At 42.4% G+C, this 23,200-nt stretch overlaps 1 protein-coding gene across 1 annotated transcript in view; it reads right to left on the bottom strand.

Moving 5' to 3' along the window:
• TLN2 (talin 2) overlaps positions 1–23,200 on the bottom strand; it is a 145,165-nt gene that overhangs the window by 26,016 nt on the left and 95,949 nt on the right. The window contains exons 31-48 of the mRNA XM_066559061.1: positions 22,226–22,423; positions 20,036–20,175; positions 17,132–17,225; positions 15,522–15,611; positions 14,263–14,385; positions 12,886–13,029; positions 12,410–12,571; positions 11,180–11,320; positions 9,893–10,074; positions 9,344–9,476; positions 7,837–7,938; positions 6,929–7,099; positions 6,175–6,321; positions 5,212–5,313; positions 3,762–3,881; positions 2,096–2,242; positions 1,188–1,354; positions 313–496 (exon numbers count right to left, since the gene is read on the bottom strand). Of these exons, the coding sequence (XP_066415158.1) occupies positions 313–496; positions 1,188–1,354; positions 2,096–2,242; positions 3,762–3,881; positions 5,212–5,313; positions 6,175–6,321; positions 6,929–7,099; positions 7,837–7,938; positions 9,344–9,476; positions 9,893–10,074; positions 11,180–11,320; positions 12,410–12,571; positions 12,886–13,029; positions 14,263–14,385; positions 15,522–15,611; positions 17,132–17,225; positions 20,036–20,175; positions 22,226–22,423 (2,547 nt within the window). The remainder of the gene's footprint in view (positions 1–312; positions 497–1,187; positions 1,355–2,095; positions 2,243–3,761; positions 3,882–5,211; positions 5,314–6,174; positions 6,322–6,928; positions 7,100–7,836; positions 7,939–9,343; positions 9,477–9,892; positions 10,075–11,179; positions 11,321–12,409; positions 12,572–12,885; positions 13,030–14,262; positions 14,386–15,521; positions 15,612–17,131; positions 17,226–20,035; positions 20,176–22,225; positions 22,424–23,200) is intronic.

Raw genomic sequence — 23,200 nt, 5'->3', positions numbered from 1 at the left:
CAGAACAAAACTGGAATGAGCCAGAGTTCCAATCACAAGTTAGTAAAAATGAGCCAAATACTTTGCCAGAAGCATCCCAGCTGGAACACAGCAGTGAAATAAAAGCAGAAGGATTACACAAAGGCCTGACTAGTTCCAATCAATGCTTGAGCCTTTTGACTGTATTCTAAACAAGTGATATCTGAGTAAACCCAAAAAACTCCCAGAGAAGATGAACCATATTGTGGTTTTTAAAAGCATTAAATCACACAAAGTTCTACCAAATGAAAACTGTTCTCTGTAAGAGTATCAGAAAATCTTAAAACTTCTCACCTGTGTTTCAGGATCATCAGATCCCAAGCTAGCTGCTCCCAATTTTACTACTTCAGCAAGCTGAGTGATGGTGTTAGCTGATGACTGAGCTGCTTGGGCCAGTTTGTCCTGACTTGAGGCAGCACCAGAAACCAACAATTTTGTGTCTTCAACTAAAGCTTTTGCTGTTTTCAGGATATTTTCCCTGTAGCAAAATAAGAGGAAGCAGGGAAGCAGTGGAAAAGGGGAAGAGGGGAAAAGAGTTATGGTGACTAACATGAAAGAGCTGATGTAAATCATCATAGCAATGTCCCTTCATAACATAACACAGGTCAAGGGTGTAAGTTAAAAACAAACAAACAAACATTGAAACAGCAGCAGAGCATTTGGGGCAAATGCAGGGCAGTGTAATAAAATGAGCCCATCTTGAAAAGGAAGAGATTGGGCAGTAGCATCCGAGAGCATTGTATTTGAATACTAAAAGAAAATCTGGCCATGCTGTGAGAGAAGTACCAGCTGATGAACATCCATAATAATCAGCATATTGTAAGAAAAACTAAAGTAATCACAGGTGAGGAAGGTAGAAGGAAGAATGGCAACATGAACAGAGAGGGTGCCCTGGTCAGGGTTCACCACCCCCTCCCACCCATATCTGTGCTTTGACATGTCAGGACAACAAATCCAAAGCAACATCTGGGTAAAAGAAGAAATAAGTATGCAGTTCACAAACAAGTCAAATCCCAGTTTTCCTATTCCTCCTCTCACTCCCCTGCCTCATTCAATTTCATTCATAGGAATCCAAAAAGGTAAAAATTTATCTCCATGTCCCAGTCTCTTCTGCCAGTTCCACTGTTCCCCTGGGCATGCACTCTTCCATCTTTTTCAGCAACACTGACCTGTGATCTGCAAATGATTCATTGTTCTCAGCATTAAGGGTTCCAGCAGTAGCAAACATGATAGTGGTGTCCAGATCTGCAATTATGCCAGACACAGCACTGGCTGCAGTAATACAGGCTTGTGTGCCTTTGTTCCCTGCCTGGAGGGCAGACAAAACCAAGGAGACCTAGAAACAGCAAAAAGCAACAAGGTGGTCATTGAGAGAAAATCGGTCCTGTGAATCATTACTACTCTCTTTATCAGCTTTACTTTAATTACAAGGTACATCTACCCCTGTCTAAATTTGGAATTGTCACTACTCCTGGGATACATCACGAACCTGGTACAGCTGAGAGCACATTCCCACAGGCTGAACCAATGGTGTTTGGTGAGATCTGAAAACCGCTGGCACCAACTCTCAATGTTCATGTCCAATAAAAGGAGAGAGATGCCATCAAAAAGGTTCAACCAAACTACCCAGGCCATTTATTTGAAGGGGATGTTTCCAAGGAACAAAAAGCCCCAGAGTTTGAAGATGCAGTTCTAGGCAGTTACTTCTGTCCTAAAAGGGGAGAACACTGCTGCATAAACCACATGTCACTGACCAACCTCACAGTAACTGTGGCCAGGGAGTGCCCCATAAGGCACAAGAGCCATCTCACATCTTAGGAGATTGTTTTGGACCAATCTCCCTCTGATAGGAGGTTGAAGTTTTATTGCAAGGCCTGAGGAAGGACCAATCATGGGCTAACCTAGCACATGAACACCGAATGCTTGAAAGAGAAGCAAGACCTTTGGGTAATTCAGACACTATTGTACTACAGTGCAAAGTTAAAAGAAACACTTTCCAGAATCCAGTTTGACTGGTTTACTCCCAGTGGAAGCTGGGGAGACAAACACCATGGGCTGACAAGGAAAGCCATCCTACCTTTTCTGTGACAGCACGAGCACATTCTATCAACTCCCTTTTGGTGTAGCTGTCTGTAGGGCAAATCTGGAGAGCTCCAGCTTTTTGTACAAGAAAGATACACCCATGGCCAAGCTCCTGCACCCGAGTCCTGATCTGGAACCCAATCTAGATGGCACAGGGAAAAAGGAAGAAAGAAGAAAGCAAATAAATAAATGTCATGCTGGTACACTGCGTGGACAGAAATGGAAACACCATCTCTCTGGTGAATATCAATATTCTGCCCACCACTATAACTTCTCCAAATATCAGAAAAAAAGCACAGATGTAATTCCATCTACACATGAAGCACAACCCTATAAAAGGTTCCCCGATGAAACAGGGCAGGAATGACTCAGAAAGAGAAGGGTAAGGCAGGTAACTGAGTCAAAGGGACATAATTCAAGCATGTGCAACTTCACATTTAAACAATGCTACTTCACCATCCAGAACTGCCCTGTCAGCATGAGCTGTACTCAAGGTATGTTCAACAGGTAAAAGCACATGGTACTGTTCACTGCTGAAACTGGGTCAAAAAGTAGGTAAGTATGTGATTCTCTTTGCTTGGTTTTGAACCTTGCACAGTCTTCACTCTCCAGAATCAATCACATCCATGTAGAGCACTGAAATGGGGAAAATCCTGCTACTACTTCTGATTTATTAATAATCCCACATCCTAAGATGTGCAGTCCCTGTTTTGAAACATGATAGCTGTAGTCCCTGCATGTATGCCCTCGTTCCAGTGTGATTTGGGATTAATAAATGAGCAGGAATCACAGCCATTAGTATCACAAATGGAATTATTTTAACCTCAGGCACAAAGTAACATGCAGAAATCGTAATTCAATTTAACAATATTGAGCCAAGTCCAAGGCATTGCTTTTCATGTAGCTGCTGAGCACAAAACACTTAAGTTTATCAGCAGGATGTGTAAGCACAAAGTCAAAAACTATTTAAAAGACTTTTATGTAGATAATCTGATCTATCTGGAGAAGGTGAGATACCCTCTACCCCATCTTGACAAAGTTTGTCCATGCTCCAGTAAGAAGAGAGGGGTGAAAGGGCTGTGCAGTTGTGCTCAGAGAAGATGCAGCAACTCCCACAACAGGTTAATGCCACTGAGGTGAACAGCCTGTCCTCCTCACAGAGCACGAGGCAAGTAAGGCAACTTCTCCCTCATCACATTGCAACTCTGAGCTATGGAGGATGTCCTTCAGCAAAAGACACTTGTGCTCCAACTGCTTGCATCAATCTCACTTTTAGGATAACAAGTTATACTTAAAATCACTTACAGGCAAGATAAAAAAGGCATATAAATATTTGTAACTTGTCAAAACATGCAAGATTGAAGGAAAGCCACATAGTAACAAGTTAAGAGTTTCAAGAGTTTTCATTGATTTGCAAGTTGCCTGTAAGTGAAAGCCCCAAGTAATTTAGGAGGCTCTGTTGTGGTCTATGGAATTACCCACTTTTATCCCGAGCTCTTTCTTTCTAAAGCCAGACAGAGGTTTTGACAACGGGTCTCTGTTTTTTGACTGGGCAATTCTTACAACAAGGCTTGTCACCTTTACTGTGTTCTTCACAGTAAAAGAACACCCTTGTTAACACCACCGTGTACAGGGAATAAAGAGGTCTAAAAACTGCAGACCTCCTCTGGTTCTGCCGTAGCTGCAGCCATTCGGCCCTGCAGAGCCAAATGCCCATAGTCATTGGTCATTTGCGATGCCAGTCCTCCCAGCTCCTCCGGGTTAGTAACCGACTTAGTCATCTGCAAAAAGAACACAGGCAAGAGAAACAGAAAATTGACAGGCATGAGAACAACTTGTTAATACACCCCAGATTAGAAGCACACTCATCTGTTTGGCCACGCTGATAAAGTGGGGTAATCCTCTTGCCACGGAAGGGACGTGTCCTCCAGCAAGAATTCCAGAGGAAACCCAAGCAAACATGCTTTATTAGAGTCATGGCAACTGGGCAGTTGCTGCAGACACCGAGGAATCCAAGAGCAGCAGTTAGAGCCAGTACTTCACTCTGACACAGAGGGGCCATTGGCCAGGCACAGCTATTCAGGCTGGGAAGGAAAGTGGGGCTTGTGTGCCACAGCCATCTCATTTTGTCAAAGCTGAGCTAATCCCCATCAGCCTCAGCTGAGATGTGGAAGCATGGAAATGGAAAAAATCTGAGGACCAATGCAAAACACATCTCAGATGAGGGAACAGGATAGAGAAGAAAAAGGCAGGATGACACAGAATGTCTCAGTAGAATGTCAGTGCAAATAACTGAATCTCTCTTTAGAAAATTCCTATCTTTTAACAGAGATCGTTCTTCTGTCTCAAATTAATGTAAGTACAAGCAATGGAGGTCCATTCCTGGGAAAAAACTAGTTTTAGACCAATTTCTACTGTCATAGATAGCAGAATCATGGACCTGTCTTGACTGCAAGAGCAATCGCCTTCATGAAAAGTCCTGTGTGTACAACTCACAAACAGTCACCTCAACTCCCTCAACAACAAATGAGCAACCACTGCACTGTTCCAAGGGAAGACACATTATGCATTACTCTGAAACAAGTCAAGAACAATCTCAATTCAACAGGTGTGACTTTTTTCTTCTTTTAAACCCAGGTTGAGTCATAGAAATGAAAGGACAGTGTGGGATGTGGATCTGCATTCATTCATGAGGCATTACAGAGCTCTGAAAACACTGATGGTATTTCACTGGCTACATGAAACAGTAAGTGTGAAAAAGTATCCCAAAGTCACTGATAAACAAAAAGTGGCATTTCAGCCCAGTTAAATGGGTTGATGAAAAAAATGTGGTTTTCCTTTAATTTCCCCTCAAAAATGATCCAAATAAAGAGCTTTTTGTGCAGAAGAGCCACAATATAATCCAGGGCTCCTCCTGTAGAGGACCCCTCCATGATCACACCACTAAGATGCAAGAGTCAAATCAACAAGATCATCGCTCCTTTTGCTCCATTACCCCAAAAGAGATGAGGTTATTGAAAATTTGATGATCAAGAGTGTCTCAACACTGCACAAATAATTCCATGGTCCTTGTGTACACAGAGTTTGGACCCTGTCAAGGTAATTTCTTACCATTTCCTGTGCTGTAACAGCAATGGCTTTAGAATATTTCACCACAGTGGTCTGATAATCAACAAAAGTTCCTTTTGGATCTGGAGGTGTACCTTCATCCAGCTGCAAGACAAAGGGAAGACCACAGCATTAAAAAGTCACAATAAACAGCATACTTTACAGGCAACAGTAAAATTGTATTATATATTCAATTCTGTGATCTCCTCTCTCAAGATACACAAGTGAAAAAAGCGCACCAGGATGTACAGAGAAGCTCAGCAAATACTTGAGCCCAGGTTTATGAGCATGGGAGATGAAGAGAATGTACAGGGCAAAGTACATTCAAAGTTTTTGAGCATGAGGTTTGCTTCTCATGCAAGATCAAACAATCTGCTCTTCTCATGCAAGATCAAACAATCTGCTCTTCTCAGCTAACAGAGAAAGGTGCAACAGTTACAAACCAAAACGTTCATGACAGAAGATAATGTAAGATTTCTTTATATGCTAAAGTCTTTAATCTTTAAGTCAGGATAGGAAAAGCCAAATATTTGGATTGAACTTCTGTACACTTTGCAACTACACATCTTCAGTAGAATGCATTACACAGCACAGCAGAGCATTTCAGGCTTTGCCATCTCCTCTGAAAGTAACTTGCTTCAAGGTTGCCCTGCTGTTTATTTAAGAGACTAACATGAAAGACAAGGGAAAAAAAAGGAAGCAAAAATAAGATGTCACTTGACCTAAGATGATAATTAAATGCCAGAATATTACAGAACAAATAACTGACAGGTACCATGTAGGTTGTAAACGTGAGCATCATGACCCAAATCAGTTTTATTTTACAATATGCAAAATCAAATAATCTTCAGGTTTCCTGTGACATTTCATGACTGAACACTAAATCAACACCAGTTTGTCCAAAGCTCTGCAATGTGGATCAGCTTTCAAACACAAAGTGAGAAAGGGGTTTCTTTCTATGCTCACCTTGGTCATTGCCTCTGCAATCGAGTCTACCATTCCTCCAACCATGCCAACTTCACTTGCAGCTTCATTTAAAGTGACCATGATGTCATCCACAGCCTCCTTCATCAGCTGTGCAGCCTCAGTGATGGCATCGTGAGTGTGAGATGCCTGGAGGACACAGAATGAGAGAACCAACATAGTCAGAGATGTTCTCTCTGCAAAACAATGTGTGAATCAGAAGTGTAAGGAATTAAAACAGTAAAGGCACTGGAAAAAACACTTCTGGGCAAAGATGACAAGTAAAAACACTGCAGCAAAGCAGACAGAACAGAACTTGGTAACTCCTACAAGGAGCTGTGACACTTTCAGCCTCAGGTGCCACAGTCTTTTTAAATGTCCTCTAAAGACAGCAGCTCTCTGTAAGTCACCAATGGCACCTGAGTTATGTAATGCTGTGTAATGCTGCTCTTTCCTGCCAAGGGTCCCCAAACCATTGGGCCATGCACCAGACAAGCCCTGCTTTTTAACCCTTTGCTTTCTCTAAGAGAGCCTAGATTGCTGCTGTCATACCCTGACTTTGTGTCCCCTGAGACAATGCTGTGAGAAGACTGGAATCTTGTCTTGGAGAAATGTGTCCACTCTCAGGAGACACCAGGAGAGCTGTCACTGGCACTTGGACTGCAAACATATCCCTTGACTGTACCGCAGGTACGTGCTGGGTTTTCTGCCATTCTTGCCTTCCCCTCTCACCCTTAATGCCACACTAGCAGCTTACCTTGGGGTTTCCTCCCCCTTCTTTGGCAGCATACAGTATCTGTAAGGCAGATTCTGCTAGAGTCTTGCTCTGGTCCAACACAGTCATCTGCTGCTGATGATTCAGTGTCTTGGATGCCACACCAACTGCAGCTGAAACAAGGGGTTCGAAGTAACTTGCCAGCTGTGTGACCTGAGAAAGCCAGAAGAACCCCAGGAAGCCATTAACCACACTTCTCAGGTGAAACAGAGAAAACACATTCCCTGCTTACCACTGGGACGTGGGTTAGCTCAAGGAGCACAATGCTTCTGCACTGTACAGCACTGGGTTTGGATCCTGTGCCCAGGGATTGGGTCTCCCCTCACTGCCCAACTGCTTTGCAAAGCCACAGGTCTCCTCCTCCACAAGCACATGGCCCCTTGAGGTTACATCAAACTGTTCAAGACTGTCACAGGAGCCACATGCTGTAAAAGAGCATCCCTGAAAAGCATCTCCTCTGGGCAAGGGAGGAACCTCAATCTTTGTTGTCTCTCAAGAATATACAGGATGAGAACTTGCTATGTGAGAAACTTCTAAATCTTGCAATAACCATGGTAAAGATGCTTTTGGTATGTGCATTCTAACATTTGTTTTTTTGGACAGACATCCTACAAGCATGAGCTACTTACACTCTATATAACAGAGGAGAGGGAGACATTTACACAAAGCCCCTCACCAAACACCTCAATAAGAACTTCTCCCCTCTGGCCCAAAATGTAAAAAGGTTTATTTGGTCTTGGCTCCGAGTATTTGAAAATTCCATTTTTTTTTCTTACTACAAATGTGTTCTTCTGCTCTCCCATAGGAAGGGAAACTGCCATCAAACTGGGGTCTTCCCTGACACTCAGCTGTCCAAGCTCTCAAATGCCTCTGTCGTGGCAGGACAGTACCTTGTGCCCCAGCTGAGCTGCCTCTCCCCGAGCTGCAGTGGCTATGGGATCAATGAGGTGGCCAATTTCCTGTACAACTGACGTCAGCTGCTCCTGTAGGGCCTAAAAGAGAGAGAGAGAAATTGCCAGTTGCTATCAGAGCTGTTCTCCCACCTGACAATCACCCTTGGACCAGCCAACATCCTCAAAGCTGTTCAAGTGACCTGCTATGGCAGAATGCAGAAATCCACACTGCTAGTTTTTCTCACATGCTGGCTCATCTCTTCTCCCTTATCCTCTTTGAACAACAGCAACCCTGAGATGGGCCTGCTCCTCTTAGGTTTAATGACAGATCTGGGGAGAGAGTGCTGACACCAGCAAACTCAGGGCTAGGTGTTCTTTCTCACTGTGATGTGATTAAGGACCCCTCCTGACACCTCCCAAGCTACTTTTGCCCTGCCAAAGATTTAGTATCACTGCACCAATCTGAAGACTGTCAGGAGCACTGATTTAAGTGTGAAGAGACATTTTTCAAAGCAAAAAATACAATGCAAGAGCAAAATCTCTGCCACAGATTTTGAAGCAAGTGGGACAAGTCCACTGGCAAAGGAAAAATGTCACATCTCTGAAGGACAGAGATGAGGAGTGACCTCCTGATTACAATCTGCAGGACAGGAGTAAACACATTAAAAGCATATTAATGGCCTGGTCAAGACATAAATACTGGCTTTTAATTCAGAGGCACTTGATGTCTTGGCAGCCATCAGGATTAAGGTCACTCTCATGATAGGGAACAGAAAAAAAATATTTTTGCCCTTTGTTACATTCCTTTACTGCTTTATAACTGCCATTTTTGGTAACATTTACTTCAGTTTAACATGGTGAACACAGTAACTGCATTTCAATTAAAATGAATGATAACATATTTCCTGCAATGACTTTTTTTGCACAGCTTCATTTGGTCTGACATGTTTCTAGTATGCAGTGTTACAGCCCGAAGGAACCACTCCAATAAAGATGTCATTTTCATTTCAAGAAACAACAGTGTGAAAAGACATAAATACCAAGACGAGAATCTCAGTGTGAGGGCAGAGAAGGAAGCTTTCTTAAAGTGAACATATCAATATCAACTTCAAATCTCACTTATCAAAGGACAAACTAGGCATTAAGAATAAAGAACATTGACACTTATGTCACTGGACTTCTAGTAATAGATCAGCTTCCAAAACAAATTTATTAAGAATCTTCAGAACCTAATCCTGGCTTCCACATGGCAAGGCACCACAAAAACTCTATCAGTCTGTCCTATCAGCATAGGAAATAAGAGCAATACGTGGGTGGCAGTAAAAAATAACTACTTTCACCCCTACTATTCCCTGGTGATTTTGGGATCTTTGAAGAAGTGATACACTTTTGTCTGGGTATGACTTTGCCTAGAAAGACCCCAGTAAGGACATTTCCCCCCTCATTGGCAGTGGATTGTGCTGTGGCTGAGCAGCAGGGTGTCCAGCACTGCTCTCTGCCTCACCTCCACAGAGATGTCGTCCCTGGTGGCCAGGCTCTGGCTCACAGCCGCCAGCGAGGCCTGCTCAATGTCCCTGATGCACCTGTTGATGCCATCGATGGAGAAATCACATTCACGCTGCCCTGGGGCCTTGTCCCTGCAAGACAAACACTCAGCTGAGCATGGTGGCAAGGAGCAGGGTCTTTCCTGAATGCACACAGGACCTCTTAAAAAAAAGAGACAAAAAAAACCCCAAAAAACCTATTTCCCACATGTTGCCACACGATCTACATGGAGGTAATATCAGCTAGTGCTCATTTTCCTCAGCATTCTTTATTACATTTACCTTAGAGTGAAGTGGGGGTGGAACCAGAGAAGGAGAACAGAACACAAACACAGAACAGCCCTGTGCTGCAGCATGCTGCAGTCATCAATTATGATTAAACACCCAGTGTAACTGGGGAGATATTGTGCATCACAGAGTAATTTCCATCAGAGAAAAACAACACAGTGCTAATGGCCATATGGCATTTTTCTTTCTGAACAGCTGCTCAATTGCTACGAAAGACATACCTGATAGAGGTAATAAGACTCTTGATAGAATCTGAGACTGTATGGGAATGCCCTGCTAGTACAGACCATGTAGGAGGGTCTTTGGGATTGATAGCCAGAGAACGGGCAGTTTTGATCAATAAAGATGAGCTCTCCAACATTGTCCTAGCAGAAACCAGAATTGGCTCCTGTGCTTGTGATCCCTGTGGTAAGGATGGTATAAGAACAGAAGGAACATCTGAATTATTGTTCGAGTTCATCCACACTTTCTGCTCCTAAAAGTCTATTGAATTAGCAGCATTAAAATGGAATTATAATCCCCTCCATTGTACTATTATATTCACAGATAGTCAACACAGAAACAGAACAAAAATAATCAGTCCAACAGCTTTCTCTGAAACATAATTAAGAAATATGTCTCAAGAAATGCATTTTCCAGCTGAGAAACAATGACTTGTCTAGTTGCAGACTACAGAAATATCATTGAAAATACACTTTGTCACAAAAACTCTTGTCATCAACAGACGTGCCCTTTCCCCAGTCAGACTAACTCCAAGTGATGACTGATGACTCTTGACTGGGTTATCATCTGTGAATCCATTTTATTTTATAATCTGATAAACCCAGGTACCACAGACCTGGAGGACACATTCAGATTTCAGTTACAGCCCCACAGCTGTAAGACTGCAACAGCTGCTGCATCATCTGACATTTGCCATCTGGATCAGAGCCTGACAAAAGCAGGAAGCAGCCCTTGGAGGGCCAGTAATAATACATGACCTCTACTCTAAAGCTTTTACAGAGCTTGAGGGGTTTGCTTTTTTATCTTTTCCCTGTGAAAAAACCCCAAACCCAGTGAATCCTTTATTAGTCTCTTCACATTCTACTCTGCTGTAGTTACACAGTTTGAGGATGAATAACTTGGGGGCAAAAAGGAAAAACCCAGCAACTTCCCTTTGATTCTTGTCAGAACTAACTAGATTCCATTTGTTAAAACTGCTCTTGAGGGAAAACAAAAGGGATATTTACAATTATATGGCATGGAAGGATCCAGCTACTAAAACATGCAAATCCCCTGTGCTGTATGGCTTTGCTAACAGCAGACTTGCAGCACTTACTGTAGCCAAACTGTGCATCCTACTGTAGGAAAGCCAAGGTCAGAGGTTACACACAAGACAGCAGAATGCCCTGAGAACACCCAGAAACCCAAGGAAATACTTTGGGGTCTTTACACTCACTCTCTCCCAACATGTGATTAATTCAGCATTTTCAGCTTTTGGAGGATGGAAATGCAGTATCCTGCCTTACCTCAGTGCTGATCTGTGCTGGGATGCTGACAAATTCTGGGTTTGAAGCAAATGCTGTCAAATTTTCCACAGCCTCTATTAAAGGTGCAGTGGCAGTTCTGCACTTGTTGCGGTTCTCCTCCGAGAAATCTCCATCCAGTGCCTGGAAATGAAATCAGGACTGAGCTCTGTCTGAGCAGGTCTCTTCAGCAAAATGGAAGGGAGATGGCTTAAGTCTTCCTAGTTCTAAACCACTGCATGTTGAGGATATTTGAAAGCTCCTTCATAAACCAGATTGATGCAAAGAATGTGATCTTTCAGGAGTGTTTCCTTCCTCAGCTGGTTCCTGACCCTAAACTTTAAACTGCTGCAGGTTTTCTGTCACTGCACTCTGATGAATCTCTCAGGTCTCTCTCTGATGAGACTCAAGTCTCTCAAGTGTCCCAGGACCTCACACTCCAAAGGGTGGAAGGGGCTAACTCCCACCTTTTTGTGGTTTGTGAAGGTGCTTGTTTTCTATGGACTGATTTTGAAAATTCTTAGTTATTTCTCTTTTAAGCAAACCAGTAATATATTGCTCTCATTTTCACCCAAGCCAACTGATCTCTCTCACAATCAGAATAAACATTTCAGCTAATGAAATCAGATTAGATCAGTTAATGGCTTCCAGAAGGGTTCGGAATTGTGAATTCTCCACAGCTTCACAAGCATTACCTCTGCTTGCATGAGAAAAACCTACTCCCTACCAAACTGCTGGAAGGAATCTGGAAAATAAAAGGTTACTATTAACAAGAGACTACTAGCAACATAAATGGCTTGGTACCCACTATTATTTATTTCCTTTTTTCCCCTCTACTGTTAAGTTAAAGCTGTCAGAAACAGCACCAAAAACCTCCACATACTGGGGAACTTAACACCATAAAAAACCTTCACATTCAGTTGCTTGCAGATTATTCTTATGCAAGCCCATTAAATACATCAATCCCATCATACTGGATGGGCCAGCTGCCTCTCCTAATATTAAAACTGCCCAATTTTTTTCAACTTGAATTCAGCAGTTACGCCATTGAACATATTTTCCAATTCAGATCTTCAAAAGTTTAATTAGTGATTTTTTAAAGCATGCATGCCCAAGAATATAAAAAGATATTTATAACTGTTCTGATATTGTCTCAACAGGGGGGAAAAACCAAACAAGAAAACCCTCTAAATCACAAAGGAAGAAGAAAGCACAACTGAGCAGCATTTGTACCTTGATAGTTTTAACCAGGTTAGCAGTGCTGTTTGCAACTTCCTTGGCAGATTGCACAAAGTGTCTCTTGGCAACAGGATTTGCTGTTTTTGATGAAGCAATGCGACAGGCGTTGCACAGAGCAGACGTGTGTTTGGCCACGATGGTGGCAGCTGATAAGACCTGGAAAAACCAGCACAGAACAGGCACAATGTTTAGGATCTGTAAAAACCAGCACAGAACAGGCACAATGAGGTTACTGTGGGACCTCCTCCCTCAGTTATAAGTTTCATGCCTCTCAACAACCACAACTTAACTGTCACAGTCACACATGAAGATTCCTCATATCTATTACAGGTACAATTATCTGTCACCACACTGCAGCTCTGCAACGCCAGCATCCAAAGCCAGGCAACAGAGTCCAAGCAAAACTCCTTGGAATGGACAGGAAGAAAGCAAAGTCCTGTGTCCCAACAGGGATGGCCCCTCTGCCTCACCTGGGACGGGCTGCTTGCTGGATCCACCAGGTTCTGACACGCCATCTGGATCGCTTGGTTGGCACGGGCAAACTGGATTGGGTCAACGAGGCCCTGCTGACCAGCCTGGCTGTTTGGATCTGAGATACCCACCAGGTAAGCAGCCTACAAATGGGGAAAAGAAGAAAACAATCCTAATAAATCATCTTCATTGTGTCTAGGATCTCTGGTAAGCTGGCCATATGTCATAGCACGCCATGGTCAGAGATTATTCAGAAATTGTACTGTGAAATACAATTACCATTTGTTTTTAGCAATACATCACCAGAATCCACTGAAACCAAGAACATATACCCATACACTTGAGAAATTTAATTAGTTGAAATAAAACTAATACTCCACTGTTTAGACAACTGCTATTCCTGAAAACATTGCTTGTCACTTGCACAGCCAATAGAGCTTTAAGGATTACAGGTACTGGCAAATTATTTACTGCATTAGCCACAGTTGGAGAGAGTGGAGGTTTTTGTCAAGACCAGAAAAGCAATCCAGCAATGGCACTTCTGCTGAGTGCAGATCCCATCAGGCCTGCAGCTGCTGGTCTCACTGCAGCCCAAAGTGGCTGATGGCCAACCTTACCTCCTCTCAATAAGTTTCATGCCTCTCAACAACCACAACTTAACTGTCACAGTCACACATGAAGATTCCTCATATCTATTACAGGTACAATTATCTGTCACCTTATTATGCCAGTAAGGCAACTCAGAGTTAGATGTGGAAGAGATTTAGTCCATACCAAGGCATTACACATTTGGGGAAATTAAAAAGAGGTTTTCAGATACAGAGCACGATCCCCACAGCCAAATCCTTCACCAAGGTGACTGTATCAGCTCTTTATAGTTCACTATTTTGTTATCAGATCAGTGAAACCAAAGAAATCAGACCCTAATTTAAAATTTTGGTTATTCCAGAAGTATCTGAACAGCTGAAACAGGTTTCTTCTTAGTTCCAATGTCTGAAATTTGTAGTGCTCCTTAAGAACTTCTACAAACTAGAAATTGATTCATTACTTTTAACTGTGGCTTTTTTGTGCATTTCTCTATGATATAATAGTTCTGAACTTGAGCTGCAAACATGATTTCCATATGCTGCAGCTTTGCTTTATCCTCAGCAGAGCTTCCTTCTAGATGGCATTTCCCTTCCTTAGAAAATACTCAAGTTATTGCAGCCTGCTCCTCCTGCAGTTTGTGCAATTTCTGTGATCTACACAGAACACACTGTGCAAGACAAACTCATCACTTGCTTGACCACAGGGAAGTGAATTTCAGATTACAGACCCAGAACATGAGCTTGCTAAAACATAAAAACTTAATTGTTTCAACGCCTTCAGTCTCTTACCTGAGCTGCTGCCTCTGTGAGGCCACAAAGAGCCTTGGATGCAACTCCAACACATTCTCCAAAGACTAGAAGATCCCCAGTTTTTGCATTCTGGGAAATGCCTGCCATTGATTCTCCAAGAACCTCAGAAATTAAAAAACAAAGTTATCTTCCAAATATGCATCCCTTCCACTTAGAGGCAAGCAATTGCTGGCCTGAAACCAATTTTGGCCCACAAAAATGTTGGCCCCCTGGACTTGGCTTCCAGAATTGTTAGACTTGACTGAACTGGGCACATTGCTCTGTGTGGTGTGAGGGATCAAGCATGCACACCAGCACTGGACTGACAGGGAACAGAAGCCCTGCTGCAGCTCAAATGACTGAGAGGGTACAGAATTACCCCTCATGCATTTTGCTGTCATCCATGAGTCAAAACAGCTGACCTGGCACGGGTGCATTTCGTGCAGCCTGCATGGCAGTCCTGCAGATGCTGTTGACACCTACAGGATCATCTTTGTATCCAAATTCACTGAAGCTCAGTGGGAATGAAACTGCACCTGGACTTCTGGAACTATCTTAGGGTCAGAATGCACATGAATTCCCACATTATGTCCCACTGAATTCAGCTCACTTGGATTTAAAATTCAAAATGAGCACTCACTGCAGTAGAGCATTAGATGCAAGATGACACACACATCCATTAGGTAATTACTTTTTCTTTTACAGAAGAAGGAATATGAGACCATTCCAACAAATCAAATAATGACACAAAAGCCAGCTTCAAAGGAAGATGTAGAGCAGAGTTTGATTAAAAGTAAGTGAAGAGGATTCCCACAGGTTTTCTGATGTGGTGGGGTGTCTGGACTGCTCAGACATTTGGCAGAGCTGTTCTGCACAGAACAATAAAATGGGATTTCATTGTCAAGCCTCCCATTCATGCTTTGGGCTGTCCTAACATTGCTGCAGTCAAAATACAGCACCCAAAGTACAACATGCTGTCTAGTGCACGTCAGGGAGGGGAAGGGAGAGAGGAGAAGCTTTCAGAGCATTGTGTACCAGTCACTTCATTAAAAATTTCTTACTGAGGCAATACACCTTTTAAGTGATGAAACCTGAAACTACCTGTAAGAGACCACTCTCAGGCAGACTTGATCAAGGAGTGTAGCAGACACTTTAGCTATAAACACTGACTGCACCTCTAACATTCAATATGCATGTGGAGACTTTTGAAAATCCAAACACATTTTATAACTGACACAGAGGTGGGAAAAAGAAATTACCTTGGAGTTTTCCATGACGCCCTCAATACAATCAAAATACGAGAGATCGCTCACAGGCTCATTTGGGTTATCCAGCATTCCCTTCACTGTCTGAAATGATGAAAGCAGCTGATTATGGACAGAGACTGAAGCACTGAGCTGAGAACACCACAGACCATCATGCCCACCCTGCCTAGCCCAGTGTAAGCTGACATGTTTGTCTCCAGCAAGCAGCCAAAGCTACACACACCCCCCAAGGCTGTGCCAGGCAGGAAACTGCACCCAACAGGAACTGAGCTCTGGGAACTCCATGTTTGTGCACCACCAATCTCTTGGAAATTCAGGTTACCTCATGTTTGTGATGAGTGATATATGGTCAGAGGTGCTCAGCTTGACATGCGGCAGTCTGGTTTTCTGTCAGGTGTCAACAGTGTAACACATGTTTCCAGTACTATTTTAAATTTCATAACCAGATTTAAAGAAGTGATAAGAAAACCAGCTGCCATTTGTTGAGCACTGTCTGGAAACACAAAGGGTACTGAACTGAGTACACATCCACCACCTGCCTGCCTCTTACCGTGTCAGATTCCCTCAACACAGGAAAATTTTCTGTCAGGAAACTACATATAGTTGGGTTTAATTTCTTTTTTTGAGGTAATTCTGAGTCCTGAATATAACAATGTGACAATCAGTCACATATTCATTGAGAAGGATGAATGCAGTTAGATAATGAAACTTGTAAAAAGCTGCAAAATGCAGGAGGCTAATTCTTTTATACATTAAAATATCTGCAGCACACCTTTTTTCAAGTCTTAAGGAACACTATTTTACTGCCAAATATCATGCAGAAAAGACTTTTAATCCTTCTGATCAAAGGGAAATCAATATGGACTTGCATATTAAGAAAAATCAAAATATCCTGGAATGACTTTTGTATCCTTGTGATACTAAGGGCTGGAAATAAAAAGTTTAATGGTATTTTATGCTCTCCACACAGGCCAGCCACCCCTTGATGTTTTGACCTTGACAGTAAACAACAAATATCTAGTTTAAATTAAAAGATTATTTCCTACTACTGACAGTGGCCTGTCTGTGATCAGTGGAGGTCTTTCAGACCCATTCTTTAGCCAGCCAAACCCTTCACTCAGGATCAAGAACTTATCTTGCAAGAGCCTGGACTGACACACACATTGTATCAGTGTGACAGGGAAGGCAGAAACAAGGCATTAAAAGTCTACACTAAGAAAGGTCAAGGTAGAAGATTGCAAGCATCATCCTAAAGTGAGATATCAGCAACAACTTCTTGCAAGTGGAAAAACCAAGACATTGAAGCTCCCTCCAGTGCACTAGAGGTAGCAGAAATGTCCATCTTGTCATGATTCTTCCTTAAGTTACAGCAAGTATGAATAATGGGGACTAAAGTGTATCTTTGGAGGGCAGGACAGAGGAGATGGGGACACAGCAGCAAATTTCATTCTGGCCAAACCTACCAGATGTTTCCATGGGTTCCATGCTCACCTTGTACACAGTTAAAACCCCTGCCACAGATGAAGTGAGGGGACAGTAACAGGAGCTATTCAGACACAGAATACAAGGGAAACAATAGAAGAACTTTTGAAATATAATAATACCTCCAGTTCTCTGAGTGCATTATCACATTCCTTCTGCCCAGGAGCTTGTTGGGTGCACAGTGTGATGAGCTGGTTTATACTCTCAGTCACAGCTCTGGGGAGAGAAGGAGGAAAAAAGGTGGATTTAAAAATGGAACTTTTCCTCTGAGTAAAACTGTTGTCATTAAATGTATACTGCATAAAGATATAACACAATTGGATCATCCACTACACAGCTGAGCCCAGCAGCCAAACTGGTGGCACCTCTGGGAAAGCACTGGTGACAAAGGACAGAGCACCACCTGGCAGAGACCAAGGCCAACCTACTACATTGGCACAGTGACACAGTGTAGCTGCTAAAAGGCATTTCAGCACTTCTCCAGGTCTGACATTGACTGAACAATTTCTCAACTTCCACCCCAGAAGCCCCAAAGGATCCAGGAACAAGTGTCTGGTATGGAAAACAATGGTGAATGTAAAGTAAATGTTATTTACCTTTCTCTAGCAGTCTTGTCTCACATACTGTAACACACACAATCCTGCTATATCTCTATAGTGTCTTAGTGAAGCAGTCTTTTTTCTCTATAACTAATAACTGCTGTTCTCCCATAGTTTATATCCCCAGAGAGCAAGTTCTGCAAAGGCATCATGTTCCTGTGGGTGTTCACAGCTCCTGACACAGGCTGAACCTGACATACAACAGTCACTGTCTGTCTCTCTGATCAATGCTCTGATAATGGACAAAATTCAGTATAACTACATTCATTTCAGACTCAGGACTAACAACCCAGGAAAGTGGCACCTAGAAGAAGAAAAAAATCAGTGAAATTGGAGTGCATGGAGAATATGCTTTCCTCTGGCCTTGGAAAGTGAATGGCATTTGCTTTATTTTCGCTTTCAGAAAACAGGCACTTGATAACTTATCAATAACCTGATTGGTTATTGATTTACCAACCTGGCTGGCTGGTATCTTACTGTTACAAAAGGAAACAGGATGTGCTTATTACATTTGACATGTTTATGTTAAATTCCAGGGCAAAAAGAATGGAAACTAAAGACATACTTGTTTAACTGAGACTCCTACCCTTTTCAGCAGCCTTGGCGTCCTTGTGGAGGACCTGGTGTTCACCTGCTGAACATCAGTGATTTCTATGCATCAGAAAATAATCTAATTGCATACAGACATAGGAATATATGACAAAAACTGAAATTTCTGTTCACTCCCAGAGAAACTTCACACAAAAATATCTTGTCTGCTGTTGATTTTAATCTGAGACATAATTCATATTGACTACTCAGAGAATATCAGCAATTGAAGAGAGAGAATTATCAGCTTTCTAGAGGAGGCCACATGGTCTCACAAATATCATTATTACACACCAGGTACCTCTCCCAGGAATCCATCCAGTGTACAAACATTACTTTGAGAACCATCTGGACACAGTAGAACCAGGAAGGTGGCCCCTCAAACACCAATTCCAGAGTGGAAGAGGAATGCTAGATCCCCAAAGGCCACATCTGTTTTCATCAAATACAACACACAAACACCTGGACCCTGCAGGGAACTCAGCCAGTGCTGCTGCCCTGTCAGAGGTGGTCAAGAAAAATCCCTCCACAAGGAAGACAAGACTACTGAAAAAGCTGCTGTCTCTTACAGCTGGTGCAAATGGGGAAGAAAGCAAAACAAAGCCAGCAAAACCCCCAGACTAATCACAGTACCATAGATGATGAGAGAAAAATGAGAAGAAAAGCTATCTTATAATAATAAGGAAGCTGCACCTCTTCTTTCATTTTCATAAGAGAGAAAGTACAAATATTTGACTCTGATTGTATCATAGCAGGGAAAGATAAGAAAGTCCTGGCAAGCTTGTCACAAGCCAGAACAGAGGTCAGAGAAGGGAGTACAGTGTCTGCTTAGCACCTTAAACACAACCCCTGTTAAAACCTCTGCCACAGATGAAGTGAGAGGACAGTAACAGGAGCTATTCAGACACAGAATATAATGGAAACAATATAAGAACTTTTGAACAGAACTGGTGCAGTGTTAACTTCCCACAGCTCTGTGCTGTCTGTGTAAGGTCTCACACACACACAGGACAGCTCAAGGCTTGATCTGGCTCACCTCCCTTTTTCTATTACAACCTTCCACAGAGGGAATACCAACCTGGCAGGAACTTACAGCTACCTGCATTTCACTGGTGTCAAATTCCTCTGCACTCTAGTCAGGAATGCTCCAAGCCTAAAGCAGAAATCTGGAGCAGTTTTGATGCTGCAGCAGTAACAAAATTTCACGTGACTCCTTCATTTTAAGCAGCCTGTCTTTGGTTATCTAGAATTTTCATAGATGTTCTTTATTTCCAGGGAGACAAGACAGATGTAATTTTTAAACAAAATACAACAAAGTAAAGTAGTGTGAGTTCTTAAGCAGCCCTTTACTACTCAGGGAGTGGATTTATAATCCTTATAGTAAGGGTATGCTTCACTGCAGAAATGTGGTACCTAACCCTTTCCAGCATTCCTGATCATACACACATGCACACTGTTAGTGATAGGTAGCTACAATTTTTAAGCACATTTTATCTAAGAATATTATTCCATTTCTTTTCTTTCAGGGATTGAGAAGCTTAATATTGGTTATTGCCTTGGCAGAACACAGATGGTGAGAAAACAGTAAGTAAAACACACTGGTTCCTTTCAGGAACCAGGCCAAGTCCTCAAATGCTGTTCCTATTTCCACCAAGGGTAACAAGTTATCCCAGCTGAGGAACTACTCCAACTCTCCTCTGGCCTACTTCCATTTAAACAGAACTACAGGTTCCAACCACTCACTTAACTGTCAGTAGCAGAAGAATATAAAAGCACAATATAAATTCCACAGAGAAAAGCAAATATCTCAGGAAAACAAAGCAAGCAACACATCCTTACCTTGCTGCTGCTGCTAAGAGGTTCTTGGCATTAGGAGCTCCAGGATCAACAGACAGAGACTTGGCAGCCAGTAACAGCTTGCTGGAAGCCATAGAGATGCTCTTGAGGTTACCTATGACTTGAATCTGGTCCTCTTTAGTCTGGAAAGCCATGGCAGCATAACATCAAGTACAAAATTAGCAATCAAGAGAGCGTGCTAAAACCACACATGGAAACCCTGTTTGTTTATCCACCTGAAACCACTGACATAGGTGAGCTCAGAGAAGGATGGCTCAAACCACCCTTCACCCAGACAGGTGCCTCTAGCTTCACTTACATAACAGAAAAAGACCCTTACAACAAATAGCTTGGCTTCTAACAGTGGTAGTATTCACAACTGAGCAATGGAGGAACTTCCCTACTTGTTGAACAATGCTTTTGTTGACAAGACTCTTATGTGTCTCTGCCTGGCACAACTGCTTTACATTATTCAGTCAGTGTAGGCTCTCTGGCACCCTTTGTGCAGCCCACAGGCTTCTCCAGCATCTAACTGGGGTTGCTTACACAAAAATATCCTCCAGGAAGTTGTCTTTCCCAAGAAAGTAACTTTCTATAAGCTTACTTTGGTCAACATTCTGACTTGGATGCTCTATTACTTATTTTAAGCCATCACTTGAAAAGGGAAACCTGTATTTAAATCCAGTTACAGAAAAGTATTGCATCTTCACAGTAAACAGCTGTGACTAGATTCTTCTGCCAATGATCAGTAGAAGTGAACCCATTTTTTTAACATCAGTTCATTGTCTTAGGTAAAGGGGTTGTATAATATTCAGGTGATAGAATAGCTTTACTCTAGATTTACTACATTCTACTTCCTCCCTACCCCTACATTTTGCTACTCACCCAAAACACCTGGAATGGCTTCTGTTCAGGCCAAATAACTACACACAGAAAACCTTCTCATTTGAAAGATCAGCTATTAACAATTCAGAATAGTAACAACCCCCTGTGTCAGCAGGATCAGCAAATTCACAAGGGCCACAAGCTCATCAGCACCTGGACTCTCATTTCAAGCAGCCATTTGCAGCATTGCTTCTCCCTTTGCCTTCACTGAATTGCCTCAAACAAAACGTTCTAAAAGTCAGTGTGGTCCACAGCTAAAGAGACAGTCAGGTACCTCACTACTACTCATGTTCAGAGCCAGCTGTACAAGGAGCCTAACTCACTTCACACATCTGGAACCTGAATGATGGAGTCCTGATGGAGAATAACCACCAACCACTGCCAGATGTCTCTACTCAGTTCTATCTACAAAGTATCTGCTCTAGAGACATTTCATAAATGACTTCAAAGGACTGACACACTCAGGCCCTTCTGGCCATTTTCTGGCAATCATTTCTGGGGTTTGCAGGGTCCTCCTACTAAGCAGGGTAAAAGCATCTGCAGATTCTTTTTTCTGCAAGTCCTGCCATCTCTTCTGATACACAATTCCTTTTTATATGCTGACATTTGTTATGTTTAAACATTGCCAAATGACCAATTACTGTAGCTCAGCACAACTCTCTCCAGTAAGATAAACTGAAGGTGGTATCTCCAACTACCAGGAATGAGCTCAGCAATGTGTGACAACATTCCTGATTGTTAGAGCTCATCAGAGTAGGACTCTGCCAGATTTTAAACCACTGAACACAAGTCCAAGTGCTTGCTGTCATTTCCAAGGATGGCATTTTTGGCAGCCCTCTTCAAGTGCTTGCTCCACTCTCTAGCAGGTCCACAGCACCATGGAGCAATATCCAAGCATCATTTCCTCCATCTACTTAAAGCATTTCAAAAGTAGCAAAGAAAGGTGCTACATTTGGAACAGCATTCACCTAAATTATGCTCCATGGTAGTTCCAACTAAAAAGAAGCAATCCTCTCCACAAGCTCAGAGGCTCAGCACACCTTTGTACCTTTGCAGCTCAAACTGCACAGTTGTATGTAGGTATGAAGTTTATTTCTGACTGGACACAGAAACAAATCCCAACATCCTGTGGAAGATGCAAATGCTGAGTTCTCTTCTTTGCAGAACAGCTCCAGATGACTCCCTCACAGCAAACATCTCCTCACACAGCAGCGTGCTGTGCTGCACTGTAGAGCTACATGAACAATGGGCTGCACTGCCAGGGGTTATGGCAAGATTATCCCCCAGTCAGCATGAGCAAGGACTTACCTGTGCTTGGCCAGCCATTTCAATCCCAGCATCAAGAAATTCATCAAAGTCATCACTGAATTTGCCAGAGGCTGCAGCCAGCTCCCCGCTTTGGCCCCGTGTAGCATGGACAACTTCTCCAGCTGATTGATTCAGGTCTGCTGCTGCCTGGTTCAGCTCACTCTGAGCTTCTTGAAATGACTTAGAACTTGGAGGTAGCTGTAAGAGACAAAGCTCAGTATTTTACTGTCACATCACACCAGCCTTTCTTGGAGAGTTCAACACGTGCTGAGAATCCCAAATGCAGCAGAGCAGTGAGCTGGAGCTGTGGGACAGCTGTCAACCAGAAATCTGTCCAGCAACTTGTGTCCTGCTGCTTCTTTCAAGGGACAGACAAGTCTGTAAGCTTTTCAAGGGACACAAATATTGGCAGCTCTTCAAAATTACTCTAAACTCTCTCTAGTAAACCAGTTTGGTAAAAACCTCCCTGGTTTTATCAAAAGGCATTGCACAAACATATCAAAATACAATTGCTCCTTCATTCACAGGATAGCAAGGTCAGTGATAAATGCAAAAAAAAAAAGTTGATCAAACAGTAAAACTTTCTGGCAAATTACCAATGCAAAAAGGCTTTGTTGACATGAATGCAGTTAAACAAAGTAACAATTCTGCTCTTGACACAAAATGACCAAGCATTTTTTGACAGATCACAATGCTCCTCCAAGTAAATGGATCACTTCTAGATGGGAGATGAACTATAATTTTCTCATTTTCATTTTCTTCAGAATGTTAAGTCATAGTTGCCATTTTCAAAACCAAAAAGTGAATATCAATCTATGACAATTTTAATACTGCCTTCACAAGTCACAGACACATTTCACCTTGCCCATAAAACTAGAAAAATGTTATTTCAGTCAAAATAGCAGCTGCCTAAAGGTGCATAAACTTAAACACAGCTTACATGAAGTATACTTAGGGCTCATTTCCAAATAATGA

The sequence above is a fragment of the Molothrus aeneus genome, chromosome 13, assembly GCF_037042795.1.
Source record: "Molothrus aeneus isolate 106 chromosome 13, BPBGC_Maene_1.0, whole genome shotgun sequence".
In the NCBI taxonomy this organism is placed as follows: domain Eukaryota; kingdom Metazoa; phylum Chordata; class Aves; order Passeriformes; family Icteridae; genus Molothrus; species Molothrus aeneus.
The sequence above is the reverse complement of the archived record's forward strand: the minus strand, read 5'-3'. Positions and strand labels throughout refer to the sequence as shown.